This window comes from Camelus dromedarius, chromosome 2, assembly GCF_036321535.1.
Source record: "Camelus dromedarius isolate mCamDro1 chromosome 2, mCamDro1.pat, whole genome shotgun sequence".
In the NCBI taxonomy this organism is placed as follows: Eukaryota; Metazoa; Chordata; class Mammalia; order Artiodactyla; family Camelidae; genus Camelus; species Camelus dromedarius.
In genome coordinates this window covers 83,075,608-83,095,464 of record NC_087437.1, presented here as the reverse complement: position 1 = coordinate 83,095,464, position 19,857 = coordinate 83,075,608, and the positions used below count along the sequence as shown (strand labels likewise).

The following is a 19,857-nucleotide window of genomic DNA, read 5'->3' as shown; positions in this document are numbered from 1 at the left end:
GCCTCCACCCCGGGCCGGGCCTGGCCCCAGGGCCGTGGGGGCTTCTGGGAGTTGTAGGAGCCACAGAGGAAAAGCTGCGAGAGGCGGCGGACGGCATTCCCGGCGCCACGCGCGGTGCATTGTGGGAGATGTAGTTCGGCTCTCTCGAAGGACAGCCGGTGCGCAAAAGGGAGGTCTGGGCTGATGGCTTCTTACATTTTACTAAGGAAGGGACGAAGGTCCACCGAGTAAGGCGACCTCTTTACGGTTACCGCTGGTCACTGATTGTGCCTGTTATAACTCAGGTTTTCCAGTCCTGTGCTTCTCCTACCACCACCCTACTTGCGAAGAGCAAAGAGATTAGACTTTTAAAATATTAACCCATTATTTTCTCTCCCACAGCCTCACTCCCATTGCAGCAGATAGTCTTTCTGATTGTATTGCTTAAGTTTAGACTAAGAAGGATGTAGCCTGACAGACGGTATCCAACTAGAATGTAGTGACGTTCTTTGGGTTTTATATAATTTATGTTTGTGGCTGCCTTCTCTTTATGGCAAGTGATATTTGTCATCTATTTATTATAGTAAAGCTTACTTTTAAAATAAATTACAGTTAGTTAAAGAAGAATATTAAGTTAATACTGAGGGTCCCTGATATGTCAAAAAACGTGAATAAAAAGTTGTTTATGTGGTATGAAAAAGAGAATTTTGGAGAACATTGCCTAAGCAGATAAGGTCATGGACAGCCTCAGAGCTGTCAGGGCTTCTCAATGCATTTATTCACCAGGAAGTTTTCATCCATTGATCTTCATTAGACATCCCCTACCTCTATCTCCAGTGAAATGGAACTCTTTCTCCAGTGAAGTCTCATGGTAAATAAACCCAGGTTAAAGAGAAGTTTGGAAAAGGAAGAGAAAGACACCACCTCAGTCACAGAGAAGGGAACTGAGCCTAGGCAAAAACTGACTTCAAGCTTGAATATTTGAGTGGGCTGACTAGCTTTGTGACATTAGACAATTTACTTAACCTTTTTAAGTCTCAGTTTTCTTTTCTCCAAAATACGATGTTGACGGTAGCACCTATCCCATGTGATTATTGTGAGGATTAAATGAGAAAATACATATAAAATACCCAGCACAGGGTCTGGGGCATAGTAGACAATCATTAAATTATTATTATTTGCAAACATTTGTTCAACACCTATAAACTTTGAATAGGGTTGGTATAAATGCTTTTTTAAAGTTCTCAATTCCCCTGTAGGCTGGAAATAAACCATTTATAAAGGGGTCCCTGATCACTTCAGGACGTTTTTGAACCTCTGGACTAACTGCCAAATGACTTGGAAAGACATGCCAGGACCAGATTTCAGGCATCTTTGCTGAGCTCTGCTCAAGAGATTTCCGGGTTGGGCTCATACATAAGTCTTCAGGATTCAGAAGGTGGATATTTCTGAGGAGACCGGCAAAGGAGGATGATGCTTTCATCCATCAAGTCTGCAGAATGCCTACAAAAAAACAAGACACACTTCAATCAGCAGTTTAGTATGGACCTGGAAGTGTCTGTGTATTTGAGGTTGTAACCATCCTGCCCACTCAGCACAGAGAATTTGAACCACCTCGTCACACCCAGTACCACCAAGCACACAACCATATCTGATTTATCTCTACATTTTGGGTGTTTCTATCTTCTATTAATGTTTCTTCATTGTGTGGATAGGCAAAATAAATCCTTAATAAATTAATGGATTTCAATTTCTGTTTCCATTTCTTACTATGCTGTTTGGGAAATAGTAGCCGGCCTGACATTTTTCACAAATGTTAAAGATGATTTAGCACAACAGGTTCAGATTATGAAATTTAGATTTAAAAGCAAAGTTGAACTAGACCTCTGGCTTAATTTGTTTAAAGATGGTCCTAGTTTCTGCAAGAAGATGTTATAATTACACTACACTTTAAATAAACCCAACAACCAAAAATCTAGACATGCAGATATTATAATTTTTTATATTATGTGCTTACAAAACAACTATGCAAGAATTCCCTTCAATACCAAATTCCCTAATATGTTTAAATATTATTTTTAATTGTACTTTTCTTCAGAATTAAAAATTATGTTAAGCAAGATGCATCTACGTTGTATTTTTCTCATATAATTTTATCCTGGTTATTTTCCTTATGAATTTTGGAATCAGAATGGAAGAAAATAGAAATATATGCAAGTTCTGGGTTCCAATTAACAACTATCTTCCAAAAAAAGGCACCAATTTCTTTGTACCAATTCACTATAGAGTAACAGCAAAATTAATCAAGGACAAGGCAAATAGAAAAGTGCATCTAAAATGGCTCTTTCATTTTAGTAATTCGGCACAGAGTTCATGCGACACAGAGCAGCAAACTATAGTAGACCATGCTTCTGTAGGACAGAATGACCATATGTAGATGAGAAGTTTAAATTTAAATTGTACTTATGTTAAAATCATCAGTGTGAATCTTTGGTAAATGACCTCTTTCTGGGTGTCCTCATTAGTAAAATGGTTGTATTGGTTATCAATTATGTCACTTGAAGCTCTAAAATTTCATGATTTATAATTCTGCTGAGATAAGAACAATGTAGCTCCAAAATGTGGTTTTCATAGATGCACAGCATTAAAATTTCACTGGGGAGTTAAGTGGCCTACACCTCCAGCCTAGGCAATATTTAAGAAGGCAGAGATAGTGGAGTGGGAAATGCAGATGGACAAAGGAAAAGGAGGAAGGCTGTATGCATTCTGATTAGAAAAGATACAGCAACACAGACCTTTGCTATTTTAACAGTAAACAGTAATCATAGAAAGTGGAAGCTGTCCAAGAAGTTTGGGAAACTCCCTATTCACTAGAAATGACTCAAAATTCAAGCATAATTCACTCCAAATCTACAAACATTTATTGACCACCTATTGTATGCCAAACACTATGCAGGATACCAGGGACACCAATATAAAGAAACACAATTTTTGCTATACAAACTTAAATCCTGATTAAATCAACAATTATGAAAAAGCCTGAAGTATATGTGCCTAGAATAGTAACATCACCGCTGTGTATGTATGGGGTACCAAGGTAAGTATAATGAAGTGGGGGAGGACCCTGATAATGGCAAATAGATGCCACATAATTTGGCAATATATATTACATTATATTGCACTAGACTCTTCAAGTAACTCTCAGAACAAAAAAACCCATCAACTTTAGAGTGTAAACAGATTTCTTAAACTGGACTATTTAAATGGTTATATATTTTATGATACTCAAGTAAGAAATGGACAAGAGAGTGTTTCTAACAAACATATAATCACTCTGTCTGATTGATAAGATTTATGAAAACCAAATAGTTTGCTTCACGATCTTTGCCATTAATTCTGGGGCATATCAGTGGAGCATATGTGAACAGAGATTTCTTTCTGTTGTGCTATATGCTACTTAATCTGATGAATCCTATCTAATACAGGGCCAGAGTGGTTGATGGGGAAGAAACAGAAGTAATATATCGCAATGCCAGTTGAGGTGGCTATATTCACACAAAACCTTCAGTCTACCCGTGAAGCAGAGGCTGCAAGTCGCAGCGATGGCTATGTGACTAGACAGCTAGATTCACCTGAACAGAAGCATTGGTGGACAAAATCTTACTCTCTCCCCATGGTCAACATCTGAGCCGATTCTGAACATATCTCAGGAATTGGGAAGCAAAATAGGGAGGGTTCAGATGTCTAAATTAATTCCTAAAGTTTTGTGCAAGCTAGTCCAGAAGACTTCTAAGAAGTTCAAATTTAGAGGTGATTTTTAAACTTAAAAAAATTAGCCAAAATAATAACAAAGCATAATGTATAAGGTTAGTTAGGATTATATATTAGAACAGTGATTCTAAACTTTAGTGTGTGTACAAATCACTTTGAATACTTGTTAAATGTAAAGTACTAGGCTCCACTCCTAAGGACTCTGATTCAGTAGATCTGGGACCAGGTTCAGAAAGCTCCAGTTTGATGGGCACCGCAGGTGACTCTAAGGTGGGTAAAGTGATTTGGCATCCAGGTTCAAAACAATGGCTTTATGAGACGCAAAAAGACTTCGGCTGGGTAACTACAATAAGCTGGAGGCCCATGGAAAGATAACAGATGGTCTCTGCCTTCAAGTTGCTCATGATCAGTCAGGAGATCAGACACCAGAACAACTAAGCAGGTGAAATGAGGTAATAAGTACTTTATAAGCAGTATTGTAAAAGTTCTTGGAGAACACAAAGTGAAAGCAATTGTCTCTGCCAGGGATGAAGGAAGAAATTTAAGTGGTTTTTTGTTGGGTTTTTTGTTTGTTTTTTTCTGGAAAGACAATTCAGAAGAGGTGACATGTGCTGTAATTAAGTTACTGATATTTACAGCTTACTCTTTTTATTTTTTTGGTCATCACCCTGTTCATACTGCCTTTTCGTATGCTTATTGTATCCAGTGTTGTTTTTGAGTTTCAGTCTGTATGTGGTTGGTCATTTTACTGTTAGCTTCCTCATGTTTATTTCAAGGAGCATTCAAAGTTAAAAATGATTGCTGCTCCAAGCTTATTTAGAACTATTACCTCCCCTACTTTATCTAGTCAGCTTTTATTGTGGGTTCTGTCTTATAATAGCTTTGCACTCTGAGTTATTAAAAGACCAGAGCTATGCTATTTGTTCCTTTATTTTAGCACAATTTATTTTCCAAATTAGGTCCCAAGATATTGATGGGTATTCTCATATTGTAGCATTTGATCACTAATTACCATAGTCTAAAGTGACTATATGTGATAAAGCAAATAATTTTGTCCACAGCTGCTTCAGAGTTTACTGAGAAAGTCAGATTCATTTGAGACAGTTTACATTAGCAGGCCAACAACTTTGGAATGCTGAAAGAAAATTTAAGGTCTTCAGAATAAATGTACAGCCAGATGTTTTCCTCCAGAGTATGAGCATGAACTCTTTTCCATTTTATAGTACTTTTTATGTGGAATTCTTGAGACATATCTAAAAATTTTTTTAGTATCTTAGGCCCAGAATCAACCTTATCTTTCAAAAAAAACAGGAGAACTTCTAGTTGCAGAATGCAAAATTCTAATAATATGAGTAAAATACAATTACAAATAAAGTAAAGTTTAAATATATATAATTGTTTCTTTAATATACACACATATATAGATACAGCATTTAAATATTTAAATATTCTATGTTTACTCTAGCAATCCTTTTCAAGTAAATGTTGTCCTGTTTCAAACTATTTGACAAAATGAATTATTCTATTAAATATTTAAGGCTTACCCTAGTGGGAATGATTTCTATTTCAGAAATGTCAAAAAGTTAATTAGTTGATCTCCTCTGCAGCCTATATTTAGTGAAGGATGTGCCCTCCCCTACTCCTTCCAGAAACAACACAGAGCAGCTAAGGACCCAAAAGAAGGCAGGCCCAGGCCCGTAAGTCAATTCCCAAGCAACTTCCAGAGGCTGCCCCAGATCAGGAGAGCCTCATCCTTCCCTGACCTAGACTCACATGCCTGAGACTGAGGTGACGACAGAGCACCTCAGGAAGAAGGGAGAAGGAGGGAGTACAGCAGGCAGTATCGTTCTTTTTAACACATGAATTACGGAAGAAATAAAAATTCAGTAGAAAGGACTTCAAATGTTTAACAATTATACTTTCATCTATACAATAGTAGTATCAGCCTGAAACTAATTTTGGTGATGAAATGGGATGGCAGGAAAGAGAAAGACAGGAAAGTGTACATGAGCCTTGAGCCACCTTGGCCAGGAGGAATTGAAATAAAAGGATAAAAGGAGTCAGTTGCAGAATTTGTCATCTTTTACTATGGTCTTCCTAAATAAATGGGAACAGACGAGGGGGAAAATATGATAGGATCCTTTCAATGTTAGCCAGTTTCTTAAGTGTTTTGGATGAACCCAAAGTCTTCCCTTTCTAGTGCCTATACTGGCAACTCCATTGTAATGTCACTTAATAAAAGTCTGTCTGTTGCCAAGTCAATAGTTCCAAGAGTGAAGTTCACGGATGTGTGGAGGCCCTTATGGAAAAGTCATAGCTCGAAAGCTAACAAAATCACTTCTGTCAACGTGAGGTGTAAAGAAGAGAAAGTCAGAGGAATTCCAGAGTCTGATAAAGGATAGTTATTCGAGGATTAGTAGGGAGAAAATCTCCTACTCAAGGATGTTAATGCTAACAAAACAAAACTAAACTAAACTAAATTTCATTGGTTGAATTATAATAACAGATAAGCACAAAAAAATAGCAGTTTGTGATTTTTAAACCTGTGTCTGTAAGCTCCATAAATAACAACAATGCCTGCAGTTAACCCCCAATGAATTCATCCTTGCTAAGTTATACTGGATCACAAAAATGAGAGTTTTCCTAATCAGCTCAAAAAATTGTTTCCAAAGCACCTATTACGTGCAAGATGCTGTGTTAATTGTACTGGAAATTTTTCAAATAATAATAAAGGCACAAGACATGGCTCCAGCCTTTCGGGAATTTTTAACAACTTATTGAATGAGACAAGATCAATTATGCATGAACTGAAAGAGTCAAATAAATGGGGAGTACCTAATACCCTAACTGGAATCATTATGTTTGCCGTAGATGCGGACTGGTATGATTGGGGAAAAATTCAATTCTTTATGTGATGAAAGACTATTTTCTTCACATTTCACCATGATGTAAATAAAGGGTATCGTCCATATCACCACCTGAAAATCCTAAAAGTAAACCATATCCTGCAGGTGAAACAGGAGGCTAGATCAGAAGGACTCTTAATGTCAGAAAAACAATGTCTTTAAAGTAGGTAAGGAAAAGAAAAATTAATTCACTTCCTAATTTCTGGATTTAAAGAAACAAACTGTACATCTTAAAAAAAGAAGTCAAAAAGCACCTCAGTTTCCTGGGCAAATGCAAATGAAGAAAACCATAACCACAATCACCCAAAAACAATCAGGGTGGTGTTCCTTGTGGGCCCTTTCTGAGGATTGGTAGAAACTGCATTTTTTAATCTCTGTTTTTATGATGGTCCCAAGGTCTTTTAAGGAAGGGGGTGGTGCAGGCACCGTATAAAAGAAGCTGTCTTGAGATTTCTAAAATTTATACAAAACCTTCCTAGGTAAGGAAACTTACCAGGTTTGCCACCTGATGGACCCAGTGATGGCCCCAGAAGCCACCTTGGCTTATCCAGATTATTTCTATGCCACAAGCCCAGATCCAGATATCAAGGAGACCTATTCTCATGTTACTTATACATCAGTCTTCCTTCCTATCTTTTACGCAGCTGTGTTCCTGATTGGAGCGTTGGGGAACCTCATCCTCATGAGCGCGCTGCATTTCAAACGGGGCAGCCGAAGGCTCATCGACATCTTTATCATCAACCTGGCTGCCTCTGACTTCATCTTCCTCGTCACTTTGCCTCTCTGGGTGGATAAAGAAGCATCTTTAGGACTGTGGAGGACAGGCTCTTTCCTGTGCAAAGGCAGCTCCTACATGATCTCAGTCAACATGCACTGCAATGTTTTCTTGCTCACCTGCATGAGTGTGGACCGCTACCTGGCCATCGTGTGTCCAGCCACATCCAGGAAGTTCAGAAGGAGAGACTGTGCATATGGAGTCTGTGCCAGCGTCTGGTTTATCTCCTGCCTCCTGGGGTTACCTACTCTTCTGTCCAGGGAGCTTACCCTGATTGATGGTAAGCCATACTGTGCAGAGAAGAGGGCCACTTCAATTAAACTGGCTTGGGCCCTGGTGGCCTTGATTTTTACATTCTTTGCCCCTCTGGTGAGCATTGTGACCTGCTACTGTTGCATCACAAAGAAGCTGTGTGTTCATTACCAGCAGTCGGGAAAGCATAACAAGAAGCTGAGGAAGTCCATCAAGATCATCTTTATTGTGGTGGCAGCCTTTGTCTGCTCCTGGCTACCCTTTAATACTTTCAAGCTCCTGGCCATTGTCTCCGGGTTGCAGCAAGAACTCTCCTTTTCCTCAGCTTTTCTCCAGCAGGGCATGGAGGTGACTGGGCCCTTGGCATTTGCCAACAGCTGTGTCAATCCTGTCATTTACTATATATTTGACAGCTACATCCGCCGGGCCATTGTGCACTGCTTGTGTCCTTGCCTGAAGAACTACGACTTTGGGAGCAGCACCGAGACATCAGACCTCACCAAGGCTCTCTCCAACTTCATTCAGGCAGAAGATTTTGCCAGAAGGAGGAAGAGGTCTGTGTCCCTCTAAAAGGGACAGTTACATTTCAAGTTCCTTTGGTGGATTGGAAAGTGCATTTGTGTCAGCGACAAAGAAAGGAGTATTGCTCATAGTATTCATATTGCTTCATAAAAACAAGAAAGAGTTAATCTTTACAGGGAAGACTAGAAAGTCCCTATGTCTGTGGATATATATAGGCCATGCACTGGTTTTTTTTCAGCTGAGTGGCCTTATTTGACCCCTTTCAGTCAAGTTCACCAGGCAAAATACAACTCTTGTATGTCCTTGAACTCGGAGGTAAAGGCTCTGGCTTGGACCAGTTCTTTCTTCATGGTTGTCAACCTACACTGCGGCCTTTTCCTATCTCAGGAACCACAGTACCTTGAGCTACACCATCCTTCACATTCGGCTTCAAAGTGGACAACATTTAAAGGATTCTGCCCACTTACATCTGGTGAGCAATGTGGTGATCACACAGGTAGTAAAAAATATAATATGCCTATGCTCAGCAATTCATTGCTCCTGAGTAATGAAGTGGAGTTCTGGCCTTAATCTTTAGAACTTTGTATGCTGATTCTATAACATCTTCCAACACTGTCTTCACCCTATACCACTCACAATGATGTTGGGCTGGCAAAAAACTCATGGGGGTTAAATCATTTTGTACTATGTGTATGATACGGGACTTACTTTACCACTCAGTCTTCAGTATTTTAATGAGAAAGCATAAGACAAGATTTGATTTATAAGATATACTTGTATGGTAAAAATGTATCTCATTATAATTGTGTAGTAACTACTTTTCAATGGGGTTTGGCTGTGGTCTTTGTTTTCATTGCCTTTATAAATTAGGATATGACTTTTCTTTAATTACATGTTTTTAATCACCCAGTTATCTAGTTATCAAATAAAAACATTACTACCACTATAATTAGAAGTCATCAAATGCTTAACTACACCCTCGTGCAGATGATCATTTTGTATTTTAATTAAAACATTAGTGCTACACATTCTCTATAGCATCATTTGCTTGGTGTATGTAATTTCAAGATGTGATCCAATAACATAGGAAGACAGGAATCTTTGTATTCAGCTGAAGTGAAAAATCCATAATAAAGATGTTACTGGTATCTTATATACATTTTTCCAAGCCCAGAGACCTTCCGGAATTCCCTCACCTGATAAATATTTATTGAGTCATTTTGTACTTATATCCCTTTTAAAGAATTTGAAGTGAAAAATGTAATTAGCAGCAACCACAAAGGGCTTTGCAGCAGCAAACCTACTATAGTAAACCTCTTCTGATTCAAGATAAAGTGGGTTATGTTGTTACCCTCACTGTTGACTCAGATGAATTACTGCTTTACTTCTAAATATTGAGTTTAAAAATCAGGGAAATTAGCAATATTGAGCATTTTTTCATGTGCCTATTGGCCATTTGTATGTCTTCATTGGAGAATTACTTGTTTAGGTCTTCTGTCCATTTTTGGATTGGGCTGTTTAGGTTTTTTTGTTATTAAGTTGTATAAGCTGTCTATATATTCTGGAAATCTTTGTCAGTTGCATCATTTGCAAGTATTTTCTCCTCTTCCATTGGAAAGCAGGTGGGAAGGGATAAATTTGTCAGTTTGATATTTGCAAAGGTTAACCACCATATATAAAAATAGATAAAAAGTAAATTTATCCTCTATAGTACAGGGAATTATTTAATATTTTATAATAATCTTTAATGAAAAAGAATAGGAAAATGAATATATGTATATATGCATGACTGGGACATTGTGCTGTGCCCCAGAAATTGACACATTGTAACTGACTATACTTAAACTAAAAAAAAAAAAAATCATAGAAAGCTGAGAATCTTTTCAGACACTAGGTAATTCAAATTCATCCTATATATCTTTCATATTAGGAGAAATTTCAAATATTGGGTATCTTATGTTACAGTCTATTTAGAAGTTTTTGGTTTTATAAATTGGTTAGTTTGTTCATTTGTCTTAAATTTTTGTTAAATAAAAATATGATTTCCTCATATAAGTATTCTTCTATACTGTATTAATTTCTATTAACATATTCACTTAATACTGATATTCTAACAGCCTTTTAATATATTATCATAGATATAGGAAAAAAAGACTGTAGAAGTCATTGAAAATAAAATTTCTTGGAAAAATTCCAAAAGTGAATTCAAAACAATTAAATAGATCTTCAAAGGGTAAATAAAATCAAAATACAGAAAGAAGACATTCACTTTTTAAAAACAAACCAATAAAAGCACTATAACTAATCACGAAGTCATTGCCTTTGAGAAATACTACCTTTAAAAAATAGCCTGGTCAATTAACTAAGATATCTGTTAGGAAATGAGAAAATCTCGGTTATTTGGTTTAGCTTCACCCTTAATGCTAGGACATTAAACAAGCTATGTTAATCTTTCATACCTAGATGTCATTGGTAATATCTATGGCTATAGAATTCTCAAGGACATTGTAAGACTGACAAATTTAAGTACAAGTTTTTTTTTAAATATTGAGTAAAAAGTTATATAAAACAATTTGGTTTCTATCGTTAATTATTGAACGTTATATAAAAATTTCCAATGACTATCAAATGACGCTTAATTGCTCTTATTTAACAAATACTAAGAATCCCTCTTACTTCTTTTTCATCCCTCTAGTTTCTGCTGGGCATGTTTAAAATAACATCAAAGAAAGAATATATTGCTGTACTTTTTAATACTTTAAATATATACGCTAATTGTGTGCCTTAAGAATATCTTAGCATATTTTATATTCATAATATATCAATAATGGAAGGAAAAACAGGCAAAATTTTACAGATAGCATAACTCTGATAGAAAACAGCATAACTCTGATAGAAAAAATTTTAAATGTGAGTAAGTTGTTAATGTTACTATGTCATGCATGGGTTCCTCTGGTATGAAATTTAATTTACAATATAATAGCATTAAAAGTTCTTTAATAAATTATTTGATTAGGTCTCATCTTGTTTATTTTATTTATTTTTTAATTTTTTAATTGAAGTACAGTCAGTTACAATGCGTCAGTTTCTGGTATATAGCACAATGTCCTAGTCATGCTCATTTTGCTTATTTTAAACCATAATATTTCTGCATTTTAAATATGAACAAATTCTATTTATACACATATGTAGATACCAGCATAAGTAGAAATATAAATCTATATTTATAACTTTTAAAGATTTTTATTATCTCCAATAAACTACCCTGAGAGTTACTTTGTGGAAATTTAATGTCATTAGAGAATGAATCAACACATATTGCCACAAATTTTAGAAAATTAATCTGACACCCTAACACAGTCATGCCTTGCCAGTTACATCCAAAATTAGAAAAATAAAACATAGTAAGAGCAAAGGAAGAAGGAGATCATTGCAGACTAACATTGCTTGTTGTTTGTTTCAGCAGTTCAAAGCTACTGCCAGGACTTTAAGGATAAATATAAAAAGATAGTAATCTCCCAAGAATTTTTCAATAAATTTTTCTTGAATTTACCACAGAAAAGTTCTCCATTAAAGTCTAGGTGAAAAGTTGTCAGATAACATAATTAATTTTAAAATAGATATATTCAAGGCGCACACAGTCACAAACACACATTTACTCCATTTGGGCCTTATCGAAAGATTAAAACTAACCTGATATTCCTTGGAGTCCCACATATCATCACTCTAACAAGTCAAAATCACCTCTGAGTGAGATTAACACTAGGTAAGAACAACAGTCTTAAAGGAAGCTATGTGCGTGACTAAGAGAGGACTATTACTAGGGGTTACAAGTTAATTTTTAAATAGATGCAGAAATGCACAGTATGATGGGAAGCTGAGTAAAAGAAATCTTCCTCTGATTCATCTTGACTCCTCAAATCATTCTCTATTCCCCCGAGTGATCTCAGAAGTGAGAAATGACTTGTCAAATGTGCACACCACAGGGAACGATGAGCCTCAGTTTTCCTGCAGGGCTCATTCACAAAAGTCAAGCAATGTTAAAAGAATTGCAAACTTAGTTCTAAAGGAGCACTGGTGCAGCCTGCTAGCAAGATGATGCCTCCAGTCTCCTAAGAGAGAGAAGTGCCATCCGGAGAAAAGGGAGGAGGATCATTCTAACCACCAGAATATTCGTAAATGGTTGCTGGATTTTGCCTTCCACAGAGGTTGGTGTGCATTGGATTGTCTCTTGCAAATGCCTGTTACTATTTTAAGTTCTTTTCTTTGAGTCAACATTTTTTGTTTTTATCAATTCTACAGGTAAGCAATTATGACTAGACTTTACGTAAAAGTGTATAGGGAAAAATGGTTCCAGAGACAAGATTTTAAATTGCCAGTGTAAAAATCCCACTGGGATGAGTTACTCTTGTCTTTTGTTATCCTTGTCATTTCCTCAATAGAGCTACATTTCCTAAATGGGCTTGATAAGTGGGAATTGCATCCCTAAGATTAACCTACAGCATTACAACAAACGTACAACCTATTTTAAGTGTCCAATGTGTCTTAAGTGTCCAATGTGTCAAACTGTTAATGAAGTGAAAATTCTTACAAATCAAATCATCATGAAATATAAACTCACATGAAACGTCCATTTTTTAAATCTAAATGTGGAGGGAAGTATTGGTTGGCAGACATTATTAAACTAAAAAATTCTTAGTTTATGTGTATGAGTACCAAATAGCTAAGATCCAAAGGCACTTTAAAATTACAGTGGAACTTTTTTTGAGTTGGCCACATCTGGTTAGGTTAAATTGTAATTAATTTAGGCAAGGGGCCCATTTAAAGGATTTATGATGCAATGTTCATATTATTTTGCAATGCTCTGCAGACCAAGTAAATTATGTCATCAATCTGACAGTATTCAGTGATTTTTCTTATTTTCTAATAAAGAAGATTTACTAATTAGCCAGTTTACTATCACTCCTGTATTAACAAGAGTTGGGCTTCATCTGTAAGTACTTCATGTTTGCCACCACTGATCAGAAGTTTAGCATTTTTATCTGCTAGCCCCTAACAATTCTGATTAGGAAGATTTCATTTCCTTCTTACTATTAGGTTCAAAACGAAATATAAAAGGTTCTTCTTACCAAAACACTTTATAATCCATATTTGCAGAAGATATATTCTTGTGATGTTCTTAGATCAAATAAAATTTTATGCATCAAAAGTTTTGTGTGACTAAAGACTATTTTTAATTTTTAAAGAATTTTCTGTGGCAGTCTTCGGCAAGCAACTCCGCTCTTTTCCTTATAGAGTATAGATAGTATTTAAGAACTGTCTATTGCAAAACTTTCACAAATTCCTAAACCTACAAATAGCGTATAATTTACTCCATACCAATTTAGTAAAGTTTAACGTCTTCAGAGATACTGCATAATGAGTAGAAAATAAAGCGGAACTGCGGTGTCAACCCTAGGTGTCTGGCTGCACTCACTAGTTCAGTCAGTCCTTACTCATCCCATTGTAGGTCAGTGGTTTCATTTTATGCCTTTTATGCCTAGACCCGTGGAGTTCCTTGAAAATAGTCAATATCTGAAACATCAAACTGTGAAAGCAAAGTGTCTATTATACACAATGCACTATGACAGCCACAAATTTGTTATTGTAACTGATTGTCTCCTTATTATAACTGATGGATTCTGAAGCAGTTATATTGCAGTCACCCACTCACGAAACTCCTCTTTCTCTCCCATCCAGTCTCCATCTCTCTCTCTCTCTCTGTTTACGCACACAAACACATGACGTACAAACGCAGATGATAAGCATGTATTGAAATTTATTGCTAATATTCAGTCTAAAGTACTTGATTCAATGCAAGAAAGGAAAAAATAAGGAAAAGAAAAAATACAAAACAGAATGACATATATAAATATAAATATATCAACAAGTACAATAAAAACATAAATGGATTAAAATGTCCTATTAAAAGATTGAAACTGTGGCCCATTCTCATAATCAACTACTATAGATATATGGCACTATTAGACTGTAGGATTTAAAGAGGCAGAAGTGGAATCTGTTTCCTCATGGAGTTTACAAGGCTTTAGTTATTTTTTGAATCAAAGAATGGAGTACTGCCACCTTAGAAGAGCTTGATATATAAAAAGAAAATTACAATAAAAATATATTAAAATAAAAAGCAAAAGAAAGAAAATTAAAATTCAAATCATTTTCTTTGATCTTTTCCAATGTTTAGGGAAAAGCCTATGTTAGTCCATATAAAAGTCACTTCATATAACTACCATTTTGATATGGTTATTTTCTAAATATTGTCACATTTCCTTAAAGAAATATGCCCCTCCATCACTGGCAACCCCACATGAAAATACTTGTATTGCCCTTAAAGATTTTTAAGTGTAAAAGTTTATTTTAAACACAAGACAAACACATCATCAACAGTATTAGGTTTAAATTTATTTTCAAACAAACTAAAGAAGATATGCAAAGTAGATAACTCTATTCTAACCCTGCCCAAAGACAGTGATTTAACGAGGTGCCCTCTCACTTACCCTCAGTTTAGACCAAAAGCAAAACTGACAACTCAGGTGGAGAAGTGGTAAATGAGAAATGAAACTTGGCCCATGGTTTCATAGCAAAAAATACAGATTCAGAGGAGTTGAAGGTAGATGGAAGTGGCTAGTCTAGTTCTAACGAAAAAGATGTTCATGCAATGCAGACCTGACTTTCGCGTATTAATAAGAAATAAAGAATTGGAAAAAAGTTCAATGCAGAACTGCATCACTTATTCAGTCTTTAGGATTTTAAATTATAGTAATTTCACTTATATAATTCAAACACATAAAAAATACTGCCAATAAATATGAAAATGTTTAGCATGATAAGTAATCAAAGACGGCCAAGTTAAAATAACAAAATATAATTTTACCTATTAAATTGGCAAAGATTCAAACATTAAATACTGAGACTGATCAGGATTAGAGGTGTGGAGTGTAGGCAAGACTTCTTGAACTATTGATTGAGTGTAATTTGATTAAACTTTTTAGAGGATATTTTAAAACATGCATGCATGGAAAGAAATTCCATTTCTAGGATTTTTACCCTGGAATGTAATTATAGCCTCGATATTTTTTATGCATTTTTATTGCAGCATTTTATTGCAAAAGTAACTGGTACATATTAAGAACTTGATAAGCAATGGTTGAGAAACAACTCCATTATAGAGATGAAGAAAATAGTATTCAAAGAAATCAAATTTCACATAATTCTTAGTGGACTGACCCTAAAGTGAAACCTGATATCAGTTAAGCTCGGGCCTATGCAATTTCAAAGCTCCTGCTTTTTCCACGTCACCCTATTTTTTCTCTGATTTCTAGACTCTTTAATAGTTTCTGTTAATATCACAACCTTCCCTTGGTTTAGTTTATTCTCTCTCTATAATAATTTCTCAAGTTCAAACTGTATTTCTTATTTTTTCCAGTGCAAATATCTCAAAGCACCAAACCCCTTACCTATTCGTGGCTAACATCGCTTGAGGGAAGAGGAAGTCCATTTTACTGAAAAATACATTATTTTTTCAAAAGAAAAATGTTTTTTTGTAACATGTTTCCCATAGTCTCTTAAATTCCTTAACTGTGATCCATTAGAAATGGCATCGTCCATCTGACAGTCACTAAAAATATCTAGAAAATCAAATATATGCTGCGTGTAAGAAATGGACAATTATTTATTTTACTCGCCCTCACACCCAACCCTGCACTAAAGGATAATAGCACCTATGACAGTGGCCCTAACAGGAAAACTTTTTTTTTTTTTAACAAGCATATACGTGCTAAGAATCATAGTCTAATTTTCTTTATCCCTAAGATGTCCCAGATTTCTTATAATAAAACTACAGCAAAAAAAAGAAAAAGTAAATCCAATGCCAAAGTTCACACTGTAGACTGTGTGCCTGTGAGCTATGCAGCCTAAACTGGTGCCAGAAGTTTAAAGTTTCACCATCTTTCTTATTAAATGCTATTTATTATGCCAAGAAGCTGCACTGGTCTGTGTGGAGAGGAGTCAGTAGCCAGCACTCCTGTCTTTCAGGAACTTCATTTACTCTCTTCAGAAGGCACATTTTAAAATAAATGACCTCCTAATTTTAATAGGGACTCCCAAATGTAGTTTTAAGAAACACAGTTTTGTCAAATTAGGAATATTACAAATTTCCCCAAACATATGGTAAAAACTCAATTTAAATTGATTTTAAATAAGAAATAATATTTTCCAAGCAGCATTTTTAGGAGGGGGAGTCAAGAATGTTATGAAGTAAAATGATAATAAAGTTAATAATAAATGGCCCATAATCAAGGAGAAAAGGAAATACAATTTTTAAGAATAAGAGAGCATGTTATTCAAGTATGAAATCTATTATTTATTTTTAACATCAAAGAAGAATTACCTCAGCTTGCTTTATTTAGAGAGTATATTGAAATGTTAACAATAGTTTTTTTTACGTAGTAGAACCAAGAACAAATTCACTTTTCATTTTAATTTACTTTTCTTTACATTTTTATGACTATTTTACATTTCCTATAATGAATACATATTTTTAACTTTCAAATAAATGTCACATGTATCATAAAACACATATTAATATTTCAGTATAGTTTTGCCTCTTCCTCTAAAGTCAAAATAGGAATTTTTAAAATATCATGTTCAGCTTTAAATTTAATATCCTGAACTTTGGGATGATTTAACTTTGGACAAAGCCTTATCAAATTAAAGGTCAATCAAATCACATTTGTTCTCATATTAAATGCAGCAAGTCACCATTTGGTTCAAAGATTCCAATTTATTTTTACTAAACTGACTTGCCCATTAAGTGAAATGTCAGTCTAGTTTGTGTATGTAGATGCAGTTTTTATCTTATTTTTAAATATTTCAACTTTTCAATTAAGTGCAAATTAGAATTGGTTGGATAGGATAATAGTTGACTATGAGTCTTACCAATTTATTCCAAATGCTCTATTCTAAAACATTTGCAAATACCATATTTCTGGGAAAAGTGCAAATATTTCCAGGTGAAAAGTTTCTAAAACAAAAGTAACGAACTTTTTATTTGAGCAGCTATATGAGAATGAATGTTGACTTTTACTGTTTTCTTCTTTCACTTGGATTTACCTAGAAAGTTTTCTAGCTTCGAGGATGTCTGAAGATTATTTACTTAGCTCTCAAGGAAGGAGAACCACTGTCTTGACGTCAATTTTCCATTGTAACGGTACAGCTCTATTACCAAGAAAAATGCACAAGGAAGATGACTTGTGATAAATATCTACAATTCTTATGGCAATTATGTTTTCAAATGCAGACTAAGAATGAAATCTATGTTTATTGAGTATTCACTTAGTACCAAGGAACTGTTAAGTGGCTCACATATATTCATTCTCACACTTAATTTAATCTACACTCTAACCTGTGGGAAAAAACCTACCCAGTCCACCTTCCTTCCCTCTTTTTCCAGAGGGTCAGACCTCCATCTCAGTCTGAGGGTCTCTCCGCAACTTCTCTGCAAGTTCCATCTTGCAATAAATCTCTTGCCTACTCTTGTCTTAAGGTCTGCTTCTCTGCAAACTGGAACTAATACACAAAGGAAAATTTTCTGAGGGTTCAAGAATTCTTCTGGGAAATACTTTCATTCAGACATATAAAAATGGAGCACACTATACAACGAAATAACAAGCATTTTGTGCATTTTCATTCTACTGAAGTCATATATAAAGCGGGGAACTATGAAAGTGAGCCTCTGGAAAGCATCTTGATTAGCTGACTTAAAGAAAGTCCTCAATGACACCTTAGGTAGTAGGTAATAATTCTTAGTACTATAGTGATGAGTAATATCATAGCTATTATTAGAGTTTATCTACTCACACCTTTTTACTATTCCCAACCTTTCTCTCACTTCTCTGGAAAATTTAAATGAATAATGCCTCAAAATAATGGAGTAAAAATTATGGTGCGATGTAACAGGACACATAAAGGCTTTAGAATCGGAAAAAATTGAGTTGGAAACCACAACAACAAATCACTTTGTAACGTCTGTGTGACCTTGGATGAGTTATTGACATCTTCTGCCTTGGCTTTCTAACATGTTAAATGAGGATAACACTATTTTCCTTGGGGTTGTTGAAGTAGGTCATGCAAGTAATGTTTGTTTTGTTTTTATATTCTTTATTAATCCTACATGCATAAACACAAATGTATATTTTTAAACAAATTTTAATTTAAAGTAATTTCATTGTGAAGGCTTAAAATTTATCAAGTTGTTGTTAGAGTATACATACATAATATAAAATACATATAATATTATATATTAGGCATTTTATATATATATATACATACACACACACACACACACACACACACACACACACCCCTAAACATGCAGACCCATAGAGCCAGCATCCTCATTCATAGCTAATAAATTAATTTTAGCCCCTAGGCAGCAAGTTTTACCAATTATGTTTGAGAACTATTTTTATTCAAAGCATTATAAGGCATTTATTATTTAGCTCTAGCTGGTGCTATAACAGAAAACACCTTTAAAGGGATAAGATGACCAGTCCTTATCCCTGTGACTCTATGTATTTCCTTGGAAGCCTCTGTAAGAAAAGTTTTTCAGCTGGGTTAATTAACACGGATGTGCATATACCTATAACTCTATCAGAAATTATATATAAAGATGGAGGAAGGGAGCTAAGGATATACCAAGCCTCGGTTTTGCCCTGATGATTGGAGAAAACACTAGCTATAGGCAAGAAGTTCTCTCTTTGAAAATCAAAACCTTTCTTGACTTTGACATTTTTGATGACTTTAAGTGTAGAAAAATCTACAAATATAGATCTGTGAATGTTTAAAATGTTCCATCAGACAGACCCAAAATTCAAAGTATCACAAACATTTTATTTATATATCTATGTAAAAAAAAATAAGACATAGATATAATGTTCATCCCTCTTGCCTACAATTCTGGTGCCTCCAGCACTGCCCTCTGGAAAAATCAACTCTACTTGGAGGTGGGGGTGGGGGGAGGGGGGTCGGCGGAGGGACAAGTAAGGGAGTGGGAGATAGGAGACAGCAGCATCATTGTTGCTGATTTGCCATTTATTTTAGGAAAAATTTCCTCCCCTGTGGTTGTTTGTTTTTTTGTTTTTTTGTTTTTGTGTTTTATCTAGGATGACTAGCTAGCTGAGAACCTAAGTGGTTGGGAAGGATTCTCAGGGATTGTTAAAGCAAGCAGGTAAAGCCCTGGAGAAAAATTCGTGTTCTCTAACTGAGGTTCATCTCTGCCCTGTGAGGACACTGACCCAATGGGAGAGGGGAGAGACCTCATGGCCACTACCTGCTCTGTATCTCTCCACCATTGGGTAACCCTGCCAACAGCGGCTGCCATGAACGGATTGCTTCAGCCATTGAACCATCTTTAGGTAAATGCATGGCTTCCATCTTAACTCTAATTTTTTCTTTAGCCATTTCTGTTTTTTGTCCCTCTGCTTTCCATTAAGGTCAAAATGGCACTAATGTTTTTTGTTTTATGTTTTTATTGAATATGTTTCTTTAAATTCTGTAGTGCTTTACAATTTTCAAAAGTTTCACACTCATGGTTTCATA

At 35.3% G+C, this 19,857-nt stretch overlaps 2 protein-coding genes across 3 annotated transcripts in view; one reads left to right on the top strand and one right to left on the bottom strand.

Moving 5' to 3' along the window:
• Positions 1-94: 94 nt before the first annotated feature.
• CPOX (coproporphyrinogen oxidase) overlaps positions 95-19,857 on the bottom strand; it is a 60,932-nt gene continuing 41,169 nt past the window's right edge. For both annotated transcript variants that reach the window (XR_010384711.1, XM_064496129.1), the window contains one exon: positions 95-1,482. The gene's annotated coding sequence lies outside the window, so the exon portion shown is untranslated. The remainder of the gene's footprint in view (positions 1,483-19,857) is intronic.
• On the top strand, positions 7,014-10,373 carry GPR15 (G protein-coupled receptor 15). Its single transcript, XM_010978491.3, has one exon. The coding sequence runs from the start codon at positions 7,165-7,167 to the stop codon at positions 8,251-8,253; it is 1,089 nt and encodes a 362-aa protein (XP_010976793.2). The 5' UTR covers positions 7,014-7,164; the 3' UTR covers positions 8,254-10,373.

Coding starts and splice junctions, on each gene's coding strand:
- GPR15 (XM_010978491.3), top strand. CDS start 7,165: ATGGACCCAGTGATGGCCCCAGAAGCCACCTTGGCTTATCCAGATTAT.